This window comes from Crocuta crocuta, unplaced genomic scaffold (genome assembly GCF_008692635.1).
Source record: "Crocuta crocuta isolate KB4526 unplaced genomic scaffold, BGI_CrCroc_1.0 scaffold296, whole genome shotgun sequence".
Lineage (NCBI taxonomy): Eukaryota > Metazoa > Chordata > Mammalia > Carnivora > Hyaenidae > Crocuta > Crocuta crocuta.
In genome coordinates, this window is record NW_027530504.1 from 1,035,957 (window position 1) to 1,059,830 (window position 23,874).

The 23,874-nt window shown below is 53.2% G+C and overlaps 1 protein-coding gene across 1 annotated transcript in view; it reads right to left on the reverse strand.

Annotated features, from left to right (window-relative positions):
* The window catches only part of EEFSEC (eukaryotic elongation factor, selenocysteine-tRNA specific), a 179,757-nt gene that overhangs the window by 89,048 nt on the left and 66,835 nt on the right, over positions 1-23,874 (reverse strand). Inside the window, 1 exon segment of the mRNA XM_077766869.1 lies at positions 11,936-12,143. Within this exon segment, the coding sequence (XP_077622995.1) occupies positions 11,936-12,143 (208 nt within the window).

Here is a 23,874-nt window from a genome sequence, read left to right on the forward strand (position 1 = left end):
CCACAATGTGTTTCTTGGTCCACTTGACAGTGTCCTATAGGTCCTATAGGCTCTGTTCACTTTTCTTCTTCTTTTTTTTCTTTCTGTTCCTCAGACATGATGATTTCCATTGTCCTATCTCAAGTTTGCCAATTCTTTCTTCTTCCTGCCAAAATCTGCTTTTGAAATCCCTCCAGTGATTTTTTTTTTAAAGTTATTGTACTTTTCAGATCCAGAATTTCTTTGGTTTCTTTTTAGATTAAAATTTTTTATTGGTATTTCCATTTTGTTCATACATTGCTTTCTTGACTTTCTCCACATTCTCCTCTAGTTCTCTGACCGTTTTTAAGATAGTTAAAGTCTTTGTCTAGTATATCTACCATCAGGTCTTTTTCCAGGACACTTTCTATTGATTCTTTTTCCTTTGATTGGGCCATACTTTCCTGCTTCTTTTGACGCCTTGTGATTTTTTTCTGTTGGGAGCTGGACATTTGAGTCAAATAATATGGCAACTCTATAAATCGGATTCTTCCCCTTCCCAGCAGTTTCCTGCTTTTTGTTGTTGCTCTTGGGGTTTTTTTTGTTTTTATTATTGCAGGCTGTCTCTATGCTATCTCAGCCTGAAGTATAAACTTAGAAGTCGTCTTAGGTCTTATCTGAGCCTTTCCCTGGGCATGTGTGGTTACTTTGTAATTTCCTCCCATATGTTTGCAGTTGTTTCTGAACGTCCTAGTCTTTAATGTCTAACTTCTGAAAGAGGAAAAAGAGAAAAATGAAGGGGGAACCAAAAAAAACGGGGAGGCACCGGTCCTTCAAATCCTTCAGAAGCCACTTCCGCTGGGGACTTGTCAGCGGAGGGAGGCAAGAAGAACGGATGCCTGTCCGTCTGTACCTCCGTGATCAGAAGCAGCAGTGGTCGGAGCACAGACCTCTGAAATCCGGAGGACAGGGTCATTCTTGCCCACTCCGGCTCCCGCACGCTGTGTGCAAGCTGCCCTGGGGCTGAGGGGTGGGAGCTGGATGGCCGCTGTTGTGCCAAGAGCTGGAATTAACTAAAATAACCACAGCCCACCGTCTCAGCCCTCCCCTCGCAAGCCTTCAACAGACTCCAAAATGGTTACACCCGCCAGATCCTGCCGGTGTAACGGTCGTGCAGATAGGGAAACGGTTCCTGGTGCTCCTACGCTGCCATCCTTCCAGAATCTTCTCCACACATTTTGCCACATGCAAGTACAATCTCAGACGCCTTTTGCCTGACATCCAGTGTAAGACCCTCGCTGTGAATAATACGGCTTTCTTCACCTTCCTCACGACCCCTGGCCATTCCTCCACATTTCCCTGCTGCGGCGCCCAGTGGGCAGCAGGACACAGGACCCCGTTCCAGAACAGGCAGCAGAAGGCAAGAATCCGAGAAAAAATCTACTGCTTCCTGGTGTCCGTGCCACGTGTGAAGGTTCCCTGTCTGACCACCGCCCTCCCCAGGCTGCCTCCACCAACCCCTCCGCTGCGTCTCTGCTGCGTTACCACATCTCTCTTCTCCTGGGGGAGGGGAATCCTTTTGCCGACACCACTCGCTCTTTCCCTGCTCGCATTTCAAAGTCAACACCGCTTCTGTTTACTCACCAGGAGCTTAAGCTTGATTTCCTTACAACATCATTTTGTCTCCCCTTTCAAGCAGAGGGGCGTTTATGAAGCGAAGCGTCTCCCGTGTGCGGCCCTCACGGAGGTTTGCACAATAAACAAAGGGCTCCCCAAGCANCGCCTCCACCAACCCCTCCGCTGCGTCTCTGCTGCGTTACATCTCTCTTCTCCTGGGGGAGGGGAATCCTTTTGCCGACACCGCTCGCTCTTTCCCTGCTCGCATTTCAAAGTCAACACCGCTTCTGTTTACTCACCAGGAGCTTAAGCTTGATTTCCTTACAACATCATTTTGTCTCCCCTTTCAAGCGGAGGGGAGTTTATGAAGCGAAGCGTCTCCCGTGTGCGGCCCTCACGGAGGTTTGCACAATAAACAAAGGGCTCCCCAAGCAGCGGGTCAAGAGGGTCTGGCGCCCCAACTCTGACTCAAGAGGAGCGGGGGAGGGTCGCAGACGAGAGCCAAGCTCCTAAAGGACAAGAGCAACTCTGGTGGTCAAGTCGGCCACCTTCCCCCAGACTCTCCCCTCTATGACATCTGACCTGGACGACCACAGCCAGCTGGCTCCCCGCCCTCTTCACCCACAAGCCCAGGCCTTTATTTCCATGGCCTTCCATCAAGGACCTTTGCCTCCCAAGGGGCCTTCTTCCTCCCGATCCACTGTGGGCCCCCNCCTGCGAGTCCCGCTCCCCTCCTTTCCTCTGCCTGTCCACACCTAACCCAGGTGACAGGCGGCCTGAGGCGCGGTGCGGAGAATGGGGCTCTGAGCAAGAAACCCAGGGCCCTAGGATGACTCCCAGTGCAAATGTGACTCAGGCCCCACCTCCCTGTCCTACAGGCAACGGCACGACCCACCGTGCGGAGGCGTCTCCACAGCAAGTTAATGTGCGGAAAGCCCCGCGGGGAGTCTGGGGCCAGTCCTTGGAGCTGGGGCGGCCACCAGCCACCTGCACCCCTTCCGAGGGGTCAGTGCCCTGACCTGCGTCACGTCCTGGGAACCTCGTCCCTGCGTGCTTATCACCTGCCCTTCTAGAACCAATCTGAACTCCTGGCTCCCAGGCCAGAAGCAAACTCTCCTTCTCCGAAGCCCCCAGGATGCTCTGGGGGAGCCAACTCGGCCTCCTGAGCTGTGAGGCAAGCCTCCCCGTTACGCCCCCACCAGATGGTCTTTCCTGCTCAAGTACACGGTACACGTCTTGGAACGCGGGACGCTGGGTTCAGCTGTCTTTGACCCCAAGCTGCACTGCTCCTGGCCTGCTCAGGCAGGCAAGCCCTTAAAAAGATTAGATTCTTTAAAAACGTTCATTTGTTTCTTGGAGAGAGAGAGCAAGCAGGGGAGGGGCAGAGAGAGAGGATCCAAAGCAGGATGTGGGGCTTGAACTCACAAACCGTGAGATCATGACTTGAGCTGAGCTCGGAAGCTTAACCAACTGAGCCGCCCAGGCGCCCCAGATTTTTTTTTTTTTTTTTTTTTAAGAAGAAAGGAGGGAACTCTGACAAGTCGGAGTTCCCTAAAGAGTAAGTTAAACAATCTGCGGGACCGTCGGCTGCCCAAAAGTCAGTGTGACAAACTGAGGCAAGGTCACGGGGGAGATTGCACACAGGGCCTGCGAGCCACTCACCAATCCAGCCCAGAGCAGCTCCGGCAGGCCGGCTGCCCCGCAGAGATGGCGAGATGGAGATGCTCACCTCGGGAAGGCCGACAGCAGAGCTGGCTTCGAAAGAAGAGCCTTTGGAGAGGGGAGGAGGGAGGGAAAAGGATGAAAAGGAAAAGCACAGTGAGGGGAGAGAGGGAAGAAATAAAAACACCGAGGAAAAGAGACAGAGGAAGAAAGAAACAGGAGAAGAAGAAAGGAACGGAAAGGAAAGGAGCGGGCAGCCGGCTGTGTGCCAGCACCGCGCCGCGGGCTCTCGCGTGGTCCCAGCGCCCCACGGGCAGGGGCCTCTGGTCTGTTTTCAGAGAAGCCAAGCGACCTGCCCGAGGCTGCCGGGGGGCACAGGGAGTAAGTGGCTGGTCTGAAGGAGGCCAGGCTCCAGGCCTCTCCCATGACAGAGGAGAGGAAGAGTCCGTTCTCGGTCCGGAGGGAGGGCTCCAGCCACGGCAGTCCGTGACCCAGGACCCAGCCGCAGGCCAGGGCCCGGTACAGGCGCATCGTCTCTGCTCACGCTCCATGCGCCTGAGGCCCCGAGGGACACAGGAGGGTAAAAGCACGCACCGAGAATTCCAGCGATTAACCATAAAGCTTTCGGAAATTCAATTATTTTTTATCCAAACCCTTTTGGGCCATGTATTGTTGTTACATAAAGGGGTGTTGCGCTGAGTATCTGGCCCTTTCCCAGGCTCAAGAGAGGCTGGCCTTGCTGATTTCCAGAACGTGCCACACACTGGCGATCCTGGCTTCTGGAGGGAGAAGCAGAGTCCGGCAGCCCCTGGGGTGAGAGGCCCCGCTTGTCCCGGGTTTCAGATCCAGACTGGTGTCCGGATTCTAGGCGCACAAGACGCTCCCCCCAGAGCTGTCAGGAAGAGCCTGATCCCAGCCCTTCGGCTCGGCGGGCCGGCAGGCGCTGACCTGGAGCACAGTCAAGTGCACCTCCCGCTCCCGGCACCCAGCGCCTCCTGCAGACCCCCTCGCAGCTGCGGTGCAGCGCAGCTCCGTCTGAGCCCAGGCCTGCTGGCTGTGCGTGCAGGCTGACCTTCGACAGCACACGAAAGTGATCTAAGATAAGTTTTAAAAAAGTGTGTGTCTGTAACTCGTGTAAAAGACATAAACAACAGACTACAGGCTTCCCCACTATCTGAAGATAGAGTGCTCCTCGGAAACCTTAGGTAAGGCAAACGGCCTAAAGAACTAATTACCGTTCATTTACACAGAGAAATTTGAGTTCCCGGACCCAAAAAGTAACCTCTCCCTGGCTCTTCAGATACTTTAGGACACATCTTACTAACAGATGCACAAAATAAATCGACAAGAAGCACAGATGCTCACAGACAGTTCAAAGCTCCGGCGGCTGGATGCGGAGTGTGGGCCCAGGGAAAGGGGTGGAGGGGCCACTCTCGCTGCCCGGGAAGCGGGCACCACACCTCGCAAGGACTCGCTGCAAAGCAGACACTGAGCTCTGTTGTCGCTTTTCGCCTTTTTTCATAACAACAAAAATCCTCTCCAGATTTCTTTCCTTAGCGAAAATGGATACTACTGAGGTCGGTCTTTCATAAAAGTAAAGCGGTGCTAAAAGCAGGGGATATGTGGGTAAGTTTTGGGTTTGGAATAGTAAAATTCAAAAGAGCCAACACATTATACTTTAGTTTTTTCTCAACAGTCAGCCCATACACACACCCCCCGCCCCGGGGTAAGTGGCAGCCTGACCGATGGTGTGTGGGAAACCCTAGCACAGTGCCAGGCACACAGTAGGTGCTCCACACCTTCCAGCGGTGACTGGCAAGAACCTACTGTGTGCCGGGCTCCATGTCAAATGCTCCCTCAGAACAAATGCTGGACTTAGCAGTGCCCAGTTTACAAAAGAAGAAATATGCACGCAGATAAAGTGAGTCGCCTCAGACCACAGAGCCAGTTGGCCACCGCGCCGGAACGAGAGGCGCACCTTGTACGTCAGCTGGCCCACGGCCCGATCGCTTGAGATCTGGCATTCCACCCGATCCCCGGGCGGGAGGCGGGGCTGAGGGAGCCCGCGGTGGGCTCTCAGCACAGGGCCTTGGCTTCGACAGAAACAAGGAAATGGAAAGTGTTCAAAAAGTAGGAGGAAACACGGAGGGAGTCGGAGTGAAAGATGCATCAAGGATGCTGTCAGATGATAACATTTAGCGGAAAAATAAACAGAAAAGCCTAGAACACAGAACAGTGTCAATGTTGTGATAACAACTATCTCAAATTATGTACATGTGGGAAAGAATGACAGGGATCCTAGGGAAAGAACGCTTTAATTTGATGCATTGGGGAGATTGTGGGTACGTTTTTATCTTCTATTTTGATTTCTGTTAACGTTGATAAATGCTTATGCAAGAGTAATTTTAAATGCTTTCAGAGATAAAGAAATCACAAAGAAAAACAATCAAAGCGTTGGACTACATAGAAATTAGAAACTTCTGCACGTCAAAAAAAAAAAAAAGCAACCAACACGGAAAGACAACCAACAAATGATGAAGGCTTATTCGTAGCAAATAGGACAGGCAAAGGGTTAATTCATAACAACATCTCTGTTAATATTAAACACCCCTGAAGATAAAAAACAAAGCATTAAAATCGCTAAAAGCAAATAAACATATATGGGCATAATTCAAACACACAGGGGGCGCCTGGGTGGCTCAGTCGGTTAAGCGTCCGACTTCGGCTCAGGTCACGATCTCACGGTTCGTGGGTTCGAGCCTTGCGTCAGGCTGTGCTGACAGCTCAGAGCCTGGAGCCTGTTTCAGATTCTGTATCTCCCTCTCTCTCTGACCCTCCCTTGCTCACTCTCTCTTTCTCTCTCAGAAATAAGTAAAATATTAAAAAAATTTTTTAAATAATTCAAACACACAGATGCGTAACTGTTTAATACACTTAAGAAGAAATGTTCAATGTCCCTAATAATTACAGATTCGCATATCAGAACAAGGGTAACACCATTTCTGTCCTACTAAGTTTCAGATATATTTTAAAATTAGAGACCGAAGGTAGCTGCCAATATCTATGTAAGTGGCGCAAACACTTGGAAGATACAGCAGTGCACAGCCAGAAGTTTGAAAGGATTCATGCCCTTCTGTCCGGTGATCTCACACCTGGAAATGTCTCAAGAGGAAAGAAAAAAAAACAACACATGAAAATACAGAAAAGATTTACGGATGGTCAGAAATGTTCACCCCAGAGTTACTTATTTATAAGAAGGAAAACCTATGCCTATCTAAAGGGCCACCAATGAAGTAATGGTTACATGCAGAAGTGCTATACGAGATGTTAAGTAACAAAAGTAGGAATCAAAGATGCAAATACCTCATCTGTCTCAAGGGATGACTGAGTTCAGCAAAGCTGCAGGCTACAAGATCAACACACAAAAATCAGCGTGTTTCTAGAGTCCAGCAAAAAACAATCTGAAAAGGAAATTAAGAAAGCAATTGCATTTATAATGGCATCTAAGAGAATTAAATACTTAGGAATAAATCTAACCAAGGATGTGAAAGACCTGTATAATGGAAATAGCAAAACACTGATGAGAGAAATTAAAGAAGATCTAAACAAATGGAAAGGCATCGTGTTCATAGATTGGAAGACTTAATTAACACAGTTTAGATGTTCGTACTACCCAAAGCGATCTACAGATTCAAGGCAATCCCTATTAAAACTCCAACAACCACTTTTTGCAGAAATGGAAAAGCAGGTCGTCCAATTCATATAAGAAATGCAAGGGGCCTCCAATAGCCAAAATAATCTTGGAGAAGAAGCATAAAAAAGTTGGAGAACTCAACTTCCTGACTTTGAAACTTACTACAAAAGTAAACAGAGCAGTGTGGTACTGGCGTAGCGACAGACACATGGACCAATGGAACAGAACAGAGAACCCAGAAATAAACCCACACACGTATGATCCATTTATTTTTGACAAGGGTAAAAGAGGAAAGAACAATTCTTTCAACAAACGGTGCTGGGAAGACTGGACAGCCACATGCAAGTAATAAAGTTGGGCCCTTCACTGATACCGTATACAAATGCATACCATATATAAAAATTAACTAGAAATAGATGAACGACCCAAACTTAAGAGCAAATGCTACAATATTATTTTTTTTATATTTTTTTAAAATTTATTTCTGAGAGCGAGAGAGACAGAGTGAGCAGGGGAGGGTCAGAGAGAGAGGGAGACACAGAATCTGAAGCAGGCTCCGGGCTCTGAGCTGGCTGTCAGCACAGAGCCCGACGCGGGGCTCGGACCCACGAACTGTGAGATCATGACCTGAGCCGAAGTCAGACGCTTAACTGACTGAGCCGCCCAGGCGCCCCGAATGCTACAATATTCTTGAGAAAAAATTTGGGGAAAACCTTCATGACATTGGATTTGGCGACAATTTCATGGACATGACGCCAAAAACACAGGCAACAAAAGAAAAAATATATATATATTGGAATTTGTAAAAGTTCAAAGCTTTTGTGCCTCCAAGGAGACTACGAAGAAAGTGAAACGTCAACTTACAGAAGAGGAGAAAACGTTTGCAAATTCTATATTTGACAAGGGATTGATATCCAGAAAATATAAAGAACCCCCACAATTCAACGACAACAACAACCTGATTGAAAATGGGCAGCGGATCTAAATAGACATTTCTCCAAAGAAGATCTACGAAAGGCCAACAGGTACATGAAAAGAAGCTCAACATCCCTCGTCATTATGAAAATGCAAGTTAAACCCGTAAGATCTCACTATTACTTCACCCACGTTAGAACAGTCGTCCACAAAAAGACAACAGATGCCGAATGCTGGTGAGAAAGGGGAGCACTTGCATGCTGTGGGTGGGAGTGTAAGCTGGTGCAGCCACTATTGGAAAATAGCCGCTATTGGAGGAGCCGCAAAAAATTAAAAATAGAACCACCATATGATCCACTTCTGGGAATATATCCAAAGGAAATGAAAACACTGACGTGGAAAGATATCTGACCCTCATGTTCACTGCAGCGTTATTTACAGTAGCCAAGACATGGAAACGGCCTAAGTGTCCATAGATGGATGAATGGATAAAGTTGTGGTGTGTGTGTGTATATACACACACACATATCATTCATCTATCAAAAACCCTACCATATGCTACACCACGGATGGATCTCAAAGGCATTATGCTAAGTGAAAGAAGTCAGAGAAAGACAAACACGGTGTGTTATCTGCAGAATCTAAAAAAACAAATACAAAAACACAAAAAACAAAACTCAGAAAAAGAGTTCAGACTCGTGGTCACCGGAGGCAGACGTTGGGAGACAGGGAGTTGGAGGCGGTCAAAAGGTGCAAACCTGCAGTCGTAAGATAAGTCAGTCCTGGAGCATGAGTGACGTATGATGCGATGACTAGGGACACGACCATGCGGCGTGCAGGGGAGGGGTTATGACGGTAGATCCTAAGAGTTCTCATCGCAAAGACATTTTCCCCCTTTTTTCTTTCCTTCTTTTCTTTTTGTTGTATCTATATAGGAAGATGGATGTTAGCTGAACTGACTGGTAATCCTTTCTCAATATACGTAAATCAAACCATCACAGTGTATGCCTTAAACGTATGTATTGATATACGTCAAATATTTCTCCGTAAAAGTGGGGAGGGGGCGGCAAAAGGGGGTAGGGGAAGCCGCAGTGAGGTACCACTTCATACCTACTACGATAACTATTTTTTTAAAAAAAGGAAAATGACAAGTGCTGCCGAGGATGTAGAACCTGGGCATTGTTGGTGGGAACGTAAAACGGTGCAGCCACTGTGGAAAACTGGTTGGTGGTTCCGCAAAACGTCAATCATAAAACTACCATATGACCCAGCAGTTCCACTCCTAGGGATAGACCCAAAGGAGTTGAAAGCAGGGACTTGCATAGATATTTGTACACCAACGTTCATACATCATTATTCACACTAGCCAAAAGGACATAAGCCAAGTGATTATCCATAGGTGAATGGAAACACAAAAAGGGTACATACACACAACAGATTGTTATTCAGCTACAAAGGAGAGACGTGCGGCAACACGGCCAGGCCCTGAAAGCATTATGCTAATGGAAATAAACCGAGTACCTGCATGTGTATAATGACTCCATGTGTATAATGTACCTGCAACGGGCAAATTCAAAGAAACAGAAAGCAGAATAAAGGCTACTGGGGGGAGGGGAGGGGAGGGGAGGAGAGGGGAGAAGGGAGAGTTACTGTTTAAAGGATAGAGTCCGTGTTGGGAATCCCAAAAAAGTTTCAGGTACAGTGGCAATGGGTACACAGCTTTGTGAGTATATTTAATGCCAATGAATTTAATGCCAATGAACGGCATATTTGCAAATGGGTAAAATAATAATTTCGTGGGTAAAATCTTACAGGATGCATGTTTCACTACAATTAAAAAAACGTGGAGGAAAAGGGGGGTGGTAATATTACAGGAATGAAATAAACCAAAATGTCAGCAGCTATTGTAAAAAAAGAAATCTTTGGGTGGTCTCCTTTCTTTTAATTATTCTTCTGTTTTCTAATTGTCTTTCAATTACTCTTTGGATGGAAAAAATTAAGTTACGTTTTTAACAGGTTTTATGTTTTCAGTTTTGATACGTACACAGCTCATCAGCCCCAAGTTTTCCTTTTTTAGGCAGGAAGTGTCTTCACGTTGGGGCCAGCATTTGCAAAGGACTTACTTCACAAGGGACCATAAGGAGAGGAAACGGACACTTATGAGGACTTAAAGTTCTCTGCTGCACGGAGGTAAAAGCTAATGTTCTCTTACACCCTGGCCTAGCCACCGGCCCCTGAGCCCACCAGCTACAACCCATCATGGTGGCAATGCTTTCTTTTATACGGGGAGTTTCTCTTGGCCCCCACCCCCCCGCTCTGGATGATACAGTCCATAACTTGACCTTCGAGCAATAAATTAAAATAGGAATGATAATTCAAACAGGCAAGGGAGAATTTGCCTTGAATTTAACTGATTGAAATAGTTAATATCAATTTACCCTTAATAGTGCCCCAAGCCCTTCCCCGAAGGTCCATTTATATAGCCGATGATAGTGACCTTGTATTGGGTTTTTATGCCGGACTCCAAAGGACCTGTTCTCCCCTCTCTGACAAGTAAATAAAACGGCAGGGAGATCAAATAACTCACGAAAAAGAAGATATAATTTTTTATCTTCCTTTTTACAGTCTCATATCCACTTCCGTTGGGAATAACAAAGTCTGAATTCTTATGCAACACTTATCTAAATGTGTCGATTTTATCGGATTGATGAATTTTGCTAACAAAAGGCAGTGCTAGGAAATCTTTTATGACATATTTGGCCCATTCACAGGGCTGGAGCTTTAATTTAACCAACTTGAGAATTCTGAGGGAGAGTTGCAGGTGTTGGATCTGAAAAAAGAAAATCATAAATGGGAAGGCACATCAATCTTTATGACGGGGAAACAAAAACACTCTCTGCTTGCTTGCCCTCCGCACGCGGGAGAAGGAGAGGTGAGCAGGATATTGGCTCGGGCTGCATAGCAGAGAGGAAGCCGCGGTCTCCCAGTGACCGCTATTTAGTATTGATCGAAAGGCGCTGGCCCAGAGAGGAAGAGGGGAATTGATAAACAACAGGGTTGGCCAGCACTGTGCGCTCAACAAGGACATCTTCTGGGTTTCGTGACCACACCAGAGTAGGTCCCTCCTGCGGCCGCCGGAGCGACCTGGCGGCTCTCTGTCCCGCGGCCCCCACAGCCCGTCCGGCCCCNNCCCACCCAGCAGCACGGCCGCCTCTGTCCCCACGGACGTGTCCTCGAGGACCCGCAGCAGAGCCAGTCACTCGACAAGGCCCCTTGCTTCTCCCCGGGAGGAGCTGTCCCCGGCCCACCCTCCCGCCCTCCACAGCCTTACCTCAGACCACACTTGTCTCCCTGGGACCCCCACCAGACGGCCTCTCCCTGTCTGCTCTCTGCTCCCCTGGAGCCTAGCGCTGAGCCGTCCCTTCTCCCCGCACCAGTCAGCTCTGGATGGGAGAGCTTTCCGGCCACTTCCCTGGCACAAACTCTTTACGGACCCCTTCGCTTCCGCAAGACGGGATCGTAAACTCGCTGGCATGAAATGTCACAAGGGTCCTCGGCGGCCCCACTGTGCCCGGTCTCCCCGCCAACAGCCGACGGCCACGTGCCCAATTTTACAAGCCTCCACGACAGATGCATCCGGTCGTCCACCCAAACTCATCTCCGCCTTCAGACAACCGCGTGGCCGCGAGGCGGACGCTGAGGGGACACGGGTCCTGGCCTGACGCCGGGGTCGCCCACAGAATCCGCGGCAGGCTTTCCTGTGAACATGACCCCAGCGGTGTCCGTGCCCACGTCTGACCACACAGACAAGGACACGCGCTGGGGAAGGGCCGCGAGTTGGAGGAGGCGCGGGTTTCTGAACGCTGTGCAGAGCAGACACCCCGCGTGCTCACGTTAGGAGACTACCTGGAAAATGAACATCTATTTCCTTAGGCTTCTGTGTTTTTTGGTCTCTTGCAACAGTATCTCAGCCCTAACCCCTGACGCGGGACCCACGGCCGACACCTGCCTGCCCCGCCGGTGAGCGACGTGAGGCGCGCCCCAGAGCCAGCTCGGACACGTGGACGCCCCTCTCGTTAGCAAACCTACTTGGTGTTCTCCAGGGTCTTCTGCATTTTCTTGGTCATTTTGTCGATCGCAGCCTGCCTCTTCCCCTCCGCCAAGAGGTCTATCTTGTTCAGCACCACGACCAGCTTCTGGCAGGCGATCTGCCCAATCACGAGGCACTCCGCGGACTGGGTCTGCAGCCCTTTGGTCACGTCGATGACCAGCATCATCAGATCGATGATCTGGGCCCCTGCGAGGAGGGAGAGAGGGAGAGAGAAGCCAAGTTGAGAAAGGGAAATGGGGGAGAGGCCTCGGCAGAAGGTTGCCCAGTCCCCGAGGTTCAGCAAACCCAGTCAGATTCAAGTACAAAGATAAAAGCGGGCGGGATGGCCACCACACGCCTCCCAGCCCTGCCGTGGGGGACGGACTCTGACCAATGTGATTTCACTGGACCCTCATGACCGCCGTGAGGGATGGGCGTGGCGCCTCATCTGGAGAGGAGGAAACTGAGGCCCATGGAACACAGAGAGCTCACCAAGAGCCCGGGCCAGCGCACAGGAGGGCTGGGGACCCCAAAACCCACACCATTTTTACTGCATCAATCCCCTCATCTTCATCCCATCTTGCCTAGGAAACAACATCCGAGCAGGGAGAAGCTCGGTCTCAGACCTGGCAAGTGCCTGGGGATCTGCCCTGGCCAAGCCGGCGGGCGGGAGGGCTGGAAGCCCACCGGGGAGGCGGGGGGCTGTCTCCTGTACGGCTCCTGGGTCTTCCCGTCACAGCAGTTGGGTTCGTCACCACCCCCCACGTGGCTGCATTGCATCTACCCACTCTGTCCCTTCCCTTCTAGGCAGGGGCTCCTGTTGTCCCAAGGGGGCGAAGCTGCGTGCCACGAGCACGTGTGTGCGTTTCTATGCGTGTGTGTGTGTGTGTGTGCGTGCGCACGCGCGCGTGCCTGGCTGGGCGCCCGCCCGAAACACACGGCCGCGCCCGAGCTGAGCACCAGACGGAGGACTCGCAGAGGAGTCCCTGAAGGGAAGACTAAAGTCAGCCAGTGCAGGGAATGTGTCCTTTCTAATGGGACTTGAAGCAGTTTTACCGAAAAAGGGGGCGGGGGGCTCTTCGGGGGGATACGGAAATAGGNCGCCGAGACGGGGAAGGCGAGGAGGGCCGTGTTCCCTGCCGGCCCGTGCGCCGTGTGTGCTCCTCAACCACTCGATCTCCACAACCAGCGTTCCGGCTGAGGGCGGACTCGGGGCCCTGGCTCTAGGCCAGCGGGCACCACGGGCCACCAGACACCGGGGAGCCTGGCCGCGCCGCAGAGGCTTTCTTTCCTGGTCGCCAGCGACCTGCGCAGCCCCCCGGCCCCCCCGGAGGAAGAGCAGGCGTCTCTGGCTCGAGGCGCCTCAAATGTCCCAGCCGTCCCCTTCTCTGGGCTCCCAAGCCCCTCTCGTGCCTCACCCCGTCCCGGGGACTCCGGGCCTCTCTGGCCCAAGGGCGCGGAGGGGGGGCGGTGCCCACGGCAGCCAGCACCGGCGTCCTGCTGGCCCCACCGGGCAGCCGCGTGGGGCGGGGCAGGGGTGACACTCCTCTCAGCGGCACCGTCTCAGCGGCTGAGGTCTACAAACCTCACCCTCCGAGAGCCTCCCTCTGTTTCCTACCAAATCACCAGCTCGCCTCTGGGGCCTCCTCCGTCGCAGCCCCGGCCCCGTGGCGCACGTCAGGCCCGGGTCAGCTGCTCCCTGGCGGGAAATGACCTGCTCTTCGCCTCAGAGGCGTCCGGCTGAAATCCATCCTCCTAACAGCCTCCCGGAAGGAACGTCCTAAAACTCTCTGCCTGATTCACGTTCTGAGTCAGGGAGGGGGCACTTCTAGAATCGGTCCTTTTAGGAAAGTCGATGGGAAAACAGCTACTGGGATTCACATGGTCTTTGCCCCAGCCGAGCCCGCACACACGTGCAGTGTCCCGAGGGGGAGCGGCTTGTCCTATNGACGCTCTTCGTACTCCACTACGAACAGCCTCCAAGTAGAGCGAGTGAGAACAAAGGGCACAGCAGTGCCACGTGTCACAGGGGAGAGGGCATGGGGGGGGGTACAGGAGCAAGCGTCCACTCCTCCACACACAACACGCGCCGGAGCGGGCGCAGAGGGCACAACCAACTTCCGGTTCTTTGCCGGGAGAGAACCCCGGTGGCAGACATGCGTGGCCTAGGAAGGACCCCTGACTGTGCGTTCTTCTGTACCTTTTCATTTACTTTACTTTTTTTAAAAATTTTTTTAACGTTTATTCGTTTTTGAGAGAGAGACAGAGCGTGAGCAGGGGAGGGGCAGAGAGGGAGGGAGACACAGGATCCAAAGCAGCTCCAGGCTCTGAGCTGTCAGCACAGAGCCCGACGCGGGGCTCGAACCCACGAACCGAGAGATCAGGACCTGAGTCGAAGTCGGACACCCAACTGACTGAGCGACCCAGGCGCCCGTGTACCTTTTCATTTTAAATCAGTGTGTAGCATCCATTCAGAAATAAATAAAATGATGTTAAGTACATTAATAGGTAATGAAGTAAACATTGATCTGCTGGTCCCCCGCGAAGGGCCCTCACCGTCCTCTAACTGGGAGGGAACTCCGTGGAGTGGCTTTGGGGCCCCCTTCTGACTCACAGTCCTGGCCCGGCCCGCCTTGCGCCAAGCACCAGGGTGCACCTCACGGAGCCCTCCCCTGCGCCCCCCACCCCGCTCCGGGGCACATGTGTGCGTGTGCGTGCACGCCCCCACCCAGAGCCTGAGCCCAGCTCAGCCCCGAAGCTGCGACTTCTCCCCGAGCAAGCCCGTCCTCAGTCACGGGGCTGTGTGGTGTGTGGCTGGGTGTCAAGGCAGGAGAGGACAAAGCCAGCAGGTGGGGGGCAGGGGAGGAGTGTCCGGTTTCCCGGCCTGTGAGCCGTTCTCCGGGTGGACCGGAGAGCCACCTTCACGGGAAACGGTCCCAGCACCGGACCCGGTGACCCCCAGCTGTAGTGGGCAAGGCTGTGACCACAAAGTCAAGGCTACTCTACCCCATGGATGTCTTATGGACTTTCCAAGAGTAATTCCAACTGCCTGGGCCCCTCGAGGACCTAAACATCACTCCCACTTAACCTGAACCACGCAGCCCCCCGTACAGACAGGAGCTGGGGGACGGCCCCTGGCCACTCGGCACATAGGTGCTAAAGGAGAGATCTGAACGCTGGTGCCTGTCCTTCCACATGGGGACCCAGCCCCTCTCCAGCCTCCCCGCCTCCCCTTCCTCCTCCCCCTTGCCCACTCCTCATTTTTACACCGAGGATCAAGGCCACGCTCCGCGATAATTCTCACCCTTCCCTGCCCCCCGACCCACACTTGGCTCCCCTCTGGCCCTTCCTCCCCACACCCTCCAATACTCGGAGCTTACAGATCACAGCCCGAGCTGTCAGTCTGGATTCGCAGGACCCAACTCGGGTCCACCTTTCATGGACTGAACCGAGCAGACGATAGCTCAACCCACCTCCTCCACTTTATTCACCGGGACTTTGCTCCTGGGCTTAGACGCTCAGTTCCCCGTTGGTATATAAAACTACCCAGGAGTCCCTTGTCTTCGCTCGGTGGCTGGAGGGGAAGAGCTCGTATATTCTACGTATTTAGCCCATCTCACTCATGAAGCCTTTTGGGATCCTGGGATAGCAATGAAACTGGCCTGACAGGCCCAGAAAGTCAACTGCAGACGAGCCGCAGACACTCGGGCTGGTCAGGACTTCCTCTGCGGCCTTACTCCGGCATCTACAAGCCGCCTTTGTTGCAGGGAGCACTCAGCTCCGCTCCAAAAGGCCAGGCTCTTGGGCGGACCCGCTGCCAACATCAGGCACTTCTAAGGAGACCAGAGGTCACGGCGATGTGACAGGCCCCACTGGGGCCCAGGGGTCAGCATCACGCTGCCCGGCACGGCTCTCAGTGACTCCCGCTTCTTCACTGAACTTTTGATCAGGCGACAGGAAGTGACATAACTGGCCCGTCGTGATCCGCAGCACTTGCACAGAATGAATCGAACAGTGTCCTTCCCAGTTCCCACGGACCCGGGGTAGGAGACCGTCTGAGACGCGAGGCGCACAGCGAGCGGGTGGGCGGGAAACGCAGGCCGGGGACTTGCGGCTACAAACGACCCTCTATATTTTTCAGTCTATCAGAGCTTTTCATCTAGTTGTTCTGACTACAGACCCCTTTAAAGGTTTGCAGAATAATTATAATAGAGTTCAAGTTTCTCAGTACTTTTAAAAATTACGCTTTCCAATTCTGTAGAGGCTATATCTTAATCATTTCAAAAATAAGAATAAAGAAAAACTTACAAAGGTCGGCATTTAACAGAGCGTAAGTTATCTGTGAGACGCAATTTTCCTTCTGAGACTAAAGGGGGAAAAATGCGTGTTCCGGAAAAAATGGTTCAGCCAGAGAAACTGAACATAAAACTTGAAACACTTTAGCAGCCTCAAAATCGGATATTTAATCAAAGCATGATTTTTTTAATTGAAAGCTATGAACATCCTAAAAAGAAGAAAATCATATTAAATTTAAAATATAGGAAAATGTATTTTTAACTGGTGACTTATTAAATATTCAATAAATGATAAACGATGCAGACACCTGGTCATCAGCAATATAAAGCTGCAGTGACAACTTATACCCTCTTATTAGAACAAGCCACTGGCCAGACGCCCATGGGGCTCAGCTTCCTCGCCCGCATGAGGCCCGGTCAGTGGCTGCAGTGTAGACAAAGCAAGAAGGTTCCCAGCAGCACGTCGGCCAGAGGAAACCTCAGCAACCGCAGCTGCTGTGCTTGTTTTCCTTCCGCGACTCGACGGTGGCGAGCACGTGGTGTCCCCCGGGGGGCTTCTCGTCCTAACGTGGCCGTGTGGGGCTCACAGACGAGGAAACGGAGGCTCAGAGCGGTGAGGTGGCCGAGTCGAGTCGGGGGCGAGGACTTGGCTGGAGCGATGGCAACGGGCGCCCGCTGCCTCCCTTCCCGCACAGCACCTGCGTCCCTGAGCCTGGTCCTGTGTCCAGAGTGAAACACTCGCTCTGGGCCGGGGGGGCTGCTGCTCTGTGATCCCAAGGCGCCCTCAGTATTGTTCTTCCTCGTATTCATTTATTCAATGTATTCCTTGTTCCCCATTTTCCAGGCAAGACGACGGAGGCTCAGGCCCCAGGCTGTGTCGCTAGGGTGAGAAGCCGGCCTTGGCTGGACACCAGCACAGGCTCACCTGTCCCGGCCCTGACTCTCGGCCAGGAGGCGTCAAGACCTCCACCGCACGGGGGCCTGTCATTCCCCTAAGGAGAGTCCACTCAGGCGTGTGTCCGTTTTGTGCATTTTAGTGTCCCCAAAGCACGGTGGCCTGGAGTCCCCCTCTCAGATTCCTACTGGCCCAGGAGAGTGTACACCTGAGCCCCAGGGGCGTCTGGCCTGCCCTCAGCCCAGAGTCAGAGGATGTGGAAATGGAAGGAGCTGAGCAAAGAAGGTCAGCGTGCAGGTGGGGAGCCAAGGGCCAGAGGGGGAGGAAGGGGTGAGCGCTGGGCTCAGGGGCACCAAGCAGCCATTCAGACCACAGCGCCCACTTCCTCATCTGTAAATCGGAACGTAAACAGATGCCCACTGCGGGGGGGTGGGGGGGGAGGGCTTGGGATCAAAGGGGANCGGACAGCAGAGCCACTGAGAGCCACCGCCACCGAGTGACTGCCACCACGGTCCAGGGGCGGCCAGTGCCAGCCCGGGCTGAGGGCCCTCCGCCTCACCGGCTTCAAGCCACAGGGATGCGCCGGGCTCTGGNTGGACAGCAGAGCCACTGAGAGCCGCCGCCACCGAGTGACTGCCACCACGGTCCAGGGGCAGCCAGTGCCAGCCCGGGCTGAGGGCCCTCCGCCTCACCGGCTTCAAGCCACAGGGATGCGCCGGGCTCTGGGAAGGGCCCTGTTCAGCCCGTGTGGTGCTTCTGGGAATACGAATGCACTGGAGACGCTTACAGCTCGAGCGAGGCCACTCTCAAATCTTTATGAATCAGCCGACGTGGCAACAGTGGGCGTGTGCCCAACGTGGCTGACGTGGCCCCGGAGAGCGGCCACGTGCTCCCCATTTTACCCTGGTCACCACAACGCCCTACTGCCTCATACCTGGTACTGGGGCCATCAGCCTGGCTCCCAACAGGCAAACGGGCTCAGGACTCCTGCTCGACGCGTGCTGGCCCCGACCCTCACCACGTCCCGCGAGAAGGAGCCCCTCCCGTTTGAATCCCGAGAAACCCGAGGTCTGGTCACACAACAGTAAGCAGCAGAGGTGGGGCTAGAACCCAGGGCTGACCAACAAAAGTGTCTTCCTTTCTGCTGCCGGCTGCCTCCCGGCCAGGGTCCCGCATCGCCCCGTCTCCCATCCCGGGAACCCTGCGGCACCTCAGAGAGGAGGCGGGAAAGGCCCTGGGGATGGGGGAGGAAGGAGAGCGGACAAGGCGCAAAGGCAAACCGCCAGCGTCGAGGACGCATCCCAAACCGGAGGCGCGGTCCTTCGGGAAGGGGTGGGAGGAGGCGCTCGTCAGCACCTCAAGACACCGGGCGGAGGACAATGGGAGCTGTGGCGGCAGTGGCGGAACAGGGGACGACAGAGAGAGCCTGTGTAACAGGCCCAGGGAACAAATAAACAGCTGCGCACAAGACAGCGGACAAATAGAGGTGCTGGAGCCCCGCCAAACGGAGGAAGAGCCAAGAAACAATAAACGCTGGAGACTTCGCGGCAAAACGCCCACAGCGCTGGGAGGGGGCGGCGTGCGGAATGGGTGGCGCGGGCCGCGGGCCCTGGGCGAGGCGCCCCCTTCTCTGGGCCTCCCTGTCCACGTCTGGGGAGGGGAAGGCACCCGGGACACAGGGACAGCGGGTGGGCGTCCAGATACAACTGAGGCCGAGTCCCCACCTCACACGCCGCACGGCAAGAAATGCCGAAGGACCGACGCTTTCAACATAACGAGACAAAACCACCAAAGTCCTGGGAGAAAACACGTGAAAGAATTTTCTAAAATCTGAAAAGCAAAAGAAAAAAAGAGTAGAAAGAAAATACTTAGGTAAAAAACAGAACCCAGAAACACATAAAAGGAGAAGAAAAAGACAAGGCTGAAAAATCCAACGTCAACATCAGACATTTCTGCGGGGACAAAAATATGACGAAGGCCACCACGACCAGGGACACACCACCCACAAAGGACCACCCTCCTCAACAGTTACGAAGCTTCTTCGAATGGAGAGTAGAGGGAGCAACGATCCAATCAAACCCGGCAGCCCCACCTGCAGACGGCTCGCACTGAGCACATGCAGGGAGCACTTGCCGCTCGCCAGGCCCCAGGCTGGTGCTGGGCGCACCAGACACATGGACAGGTGACGGTCCCTGCCCCTGGCGAGAGGGACTCGGTGGCCAGTGAAGAACGGCTGAGAGCAGACAGTACATCTAAGACGTGCATTTCACAGAGGGGGGAAGATGGAACATATCCTGGGAAGAGGCAGGAAAACAGGCTCAGGAATGTACAGGAGGCAGGCGGGTTACAATCCTAATTCAGGCCGTCAGGGTGGGCCTCCCTGGGAAGGAGATATCTGAGCCAGGACTTGGCGGAGAGGGGCTGGCAGCTACCCAGGGGAAGAGCATTCCAGGCAGGGGGAGGGGCCGGCGCAAAGACCCCATGGGGTGTCGGGGTGTCCAGGTGTCCAAGGACCAGCGAGGAGAGAGGGGGTGGCCGGCGGGAAGTCAGGAAGCAGGGCAAAGAAAAGAAACGCAAAGAGTTCAGACATAATAAGACGCCCGATCTCACCAACGACAAGAAAACGCAAGTTGAAATGGCCTCAGGAGCCTCGCTTCCACCTGGTGGGTTGACAAATCCGTGCCACACTAACAGGGCCAGACGAGCAGTAAGGCCCCTGCCAGGCACACTGACCCGGGAGCCCTCCGTACGACCTTCCATCTTGACCTCCGGGGAAAGGTGAGATCAGGTCACCGGACCGGGAAGAGAGGGCTAGAAGTCAAAGCCGAGGGGCGCCTGGGTGGCTTGGTCAGTTGAGCGTCCGACTTTCACTTGGGTCATGATCTCACGGTTCGTGGGTTCGAGCCCCGCGTCGGGCTCTGTGCTGACAGCTCAGAGCCTGGAGCCTGTTTCAGAGTCTGTGACTCCCTCTCTCTCTGACCCTCCCCTGCTCACGCTGTCTCTCTCTCTCTCCTAGAAATAAATTAAAAAAAAAAAAAGTCAAAGCCGAGCTCTGCCCGCTTCAGGGTCACGTTACCCCGCAAAGCACTGACGACACCCTGCTGCTAAGAGTGTGGGGAGACGGACGGCCACGTTGACGGAAGCTCTTGCGAGGCCACCCCGGCCACGGCCATCCGAAGCGCGGGTGCACCATGCCCTGCGGCCTGACAGCCCCCCCACATGCAAATGAGGCGCACTCAAGGCCGCTGCTGCGACGCATCTGCAGGAACCGAAGCGTGGGGCCGTCAGGAGGGAGGCAGCGACCTTCGTCACGGTGTAGCCACGTCATGAAACAGCACACAGCCACTAGGAAGCACAGAGCAGCGCCGTTCCCTGGGTGGACGTGTCACCAGGCCAGCATGCACAGTACACTTCGTGTCTGACGGTGGCTAGAAAATATGTGCCCCAAATCACCGTCCTTGGAACTTTTAGAAGAAACTGGTCACAGCATTTGTCCCTGGGGAAGCAGGGACAGGGGAGATCCACTTCTTACTGTCTCTGGTTTTGTACCTTTTACTTTTGTTTTTCGTGCTTTTTTAAGTAGGCTTCGTGCCCAGTGTGGAGCCCAACGCAGGGCTTGAACTCACAACTTTGAGATCAAGACCTGAGCTGAGATCGAGAATTGGACACTGACGGAGCCACCCAGGCGCCCCTGCTTTTGTACCCCGTAGGGGTACAAAATTTGAAACCCGTAGGGACTCCTGGGTGGCTCAGTCGGTTAAGTGTTGGACTTTGGCTCAGGTCACGATCTCAGGGTTTGTGGGTTCGAGCCCTGCATCGGGCTCTGTGCTGACAGCTGGGAGTCTGGAGCTGCTTCAGATTCTTTATCGCTCTCTCTCTCTCTCTCTCTGCCCCTCTCCTGCTCATGCTCATTCTCTCTCTCTCTCTCAAAAATAAACATTAAAAAAATTAAATTTCAAACCACGTGCATATATTACTGGTTCAAAATCAATTTGTTTCTAAAAATTAAAAATAAACTACTTACCATAAGTAAGAGGACCCAGACAGAGTACACAAAAACTCAAACACTGCTATTAAATTCTAGCCAGCCACAGCTGCTGCCGTGGGTACACAGTTAAAGCTCCAGACACCAGGGGTGCTCTCCTTAATGCAATCAGAGGGTTTGAAGAACCCCAAAAGCAGAACTCTCCTGCAGTGGCTAACGTTTCCTAGCGCTGCCCCTACGACACAGAAGAGTGTCTCAGACACCGTCCTCGGACGCTTCTCTCCGGCTTGGAAACTCCTACCCGAGAGCCCGGATTGACCCTACAGGTTAGGCCCGTCCAGCGATGGGGGTGGGGCAGAAGAGACGTGGTGGCAGAACCCATTATGTCTGTTTAGAGGTCAGAGAGATGCTCCGGGAACGACATTTCGTCCTTCCGCACGATCGAACGTGCAACCGCAGACCTGTCCTCACCCCAGTCGGTGGCGGTCGTCAGGGTCGCCAGAGAGCGAGCCCCACGTCGGGTGCATCAAAATCAGACAAGGTGTTCAGAGATGGTCCTGAGGGTCAGTAAAGAGTGGAGGGTGTGGGGGAGTTTACTAGCACAGCTGCTCTGTTAGAAATGAGTTCAGAACGAGAAAAATGAATAAAACAATGACTAGAGCATCGGGAAGCTGGGGAAATGGGGAGAGAAGATGGGCATTCGCTGAGTGCCCCAGAATGCCCCCCGCACACTGTTTCAGTCAGTCTTCACCGCAGCCCGGGAAGGAGGAGTTTCTTCAATTATGCACACTTTGTAATCGGAGAAACAGGCTGGGAGAGACCTGAAGTGACTCTCCCACGGTCACACAGCGAGCAAACTGGAGGCATGAATTCAAACCCAGAGCGGTGTGCTACCAAATGGCGTGCGCCCACGACAACGTGGGGGGAAGAGGAAATCCGCAGCTGCCAAGTTCCGGGTCGAGGCCACACGTTCCTCATGGGAGGAAAATACATAGGAAGTGACGCGAAACAGAAGCCTGCAGGACTCAGGTAGGTCTGGGGAAGACTCCCGAGAGACAGGGCTGGCAAAGACGCACATGACACGTTTACGCAACCAAAGGGCTCTCGGCGGAGGTCTTCAGAAGGGCTGCGTCCCGCTGCAGGGAGGGAGAGCGACTCACCCCGGGCCCCGTCCGTGCACCCCCCCCGACCTCTGCCACGCCTGTGGATCCCACTTCTACTACTTAACGTGGGTTAAGTCATGTTTCTGAACCGAAACGCATTTATGTGTGAAAGAACTTGACTCGACAGGCGAAGTCGTAAGGAGAAGTTAACCACGAAGGTGACCACGACGAAGCGCAGAGCGACGGGAGGTGGAATCCCATGCTAACGAGGTCGCGCCGGCTGTTGAAGCCCCGAACCCGAGGCCTGCGCTCTGTTAGAAAGGGGTCGGCAAGCGCCAGTAGAACACAGGGAGCCCTGGCGCGAGTGTCTCTCCGCCGAACGGCCGGGCCGGGACGAACCCTGGCAAGCAGGGGTACGCCTCACGGGCCAGACCCCGCCTTGTACCGCTCACCCCTCATCACCGGCGTGCGGCCGGCCCTCCGGAGGCCCTGGAGTGAAGGCCACGCGCAGCGGCCCCCTCGAGAGGGGAGCAAAGGCAGGGTCCACGCTCCCGCGGGTCAGTGGGCCGAAGGGGGCGCCGGCCTCTCTGCCTCCTTTGCCGACGGAGGCCCCGACTCCCAGCTTAACGGCCACTTTTGCCTGTTTGCTTCTTTAAGCTACTGTGTCAGTCTATCTGGGGTAATCTTTTTAGCTGACTTTGCACAACAGTACGACTCCTGTTGCAGAGCAGTGGAAAGGAGCAGAAAATGGAATTTGAAATGTAGAAATAAAATAATTGTGGGCCGTGAGCTATAATTTGATTTCATGCTTTACGAGGAAATGAAAGAAGGCTTCCTTAAAATGTACGGGTTTCTGCTCCCCCTCCTCTGTGAGGCCCCCTCCCCTCCGCCTTTTAACCATTTTAGGATTTCCTCCAGCACCGAAGAGAAAATAGGATTGTGGAAAATGTTCAGTTCTCAAGTGTCAGTGCCACTCAGGGGCAAGCTTGATTTTAATGTGAACTTCCCATTCTGGGTAAGAGGAAATTCTTCAATTAATAAACCGGGTGTGTGGAGGCCAGTCTTTAAGGTTTAATCAATTTCATCTGTACTTAGGATAAAAAGACTGACTATTCTACTTTTCTTCCCCCCTCGTTTTCCTTCTTTAAAAAAATAATAAAATGAATGTTTTATTTTAAATTCTTTGAGGTTCGTATCTCCTGTTTCAGGAAATATTGTCTATTTCATGCGGTGAGTATGAAAACTGCCCCCTCCTTTTTTTTTTTTTTTTAACTTTTGCTGAGAATCTTTTTTCAAAAATAACGAAATTATCCCCCGCCCTCATCTACTATAACGGCTTGGAGATGAGACGAATCATACAGCGTTCTGGCAGACACCTTGGGGTCGGCGGGGAGGGAAACGGAGAGACAAATCGCCAAATATGGACGCAAGAGTTTCTTCTGGACAGTAAGAGGTGGACACGGGAATGTAAATCACGAGGAAACCCGTCCCGAGGCGGCCGAGGCAAACTTCACAGTCAGTGCTGTCTGGGAGGCCCGACCCAAACCTCCCCAAGAAAGAGCCCCTGCCCCGTGGTCACCCTGTCTCTGTCCGGTCTCTCAGCCAGGGCCGCGCACAGGAGGCTGGCTCAGAATCTCAGATTTAAGCCAGGGAGCCACCC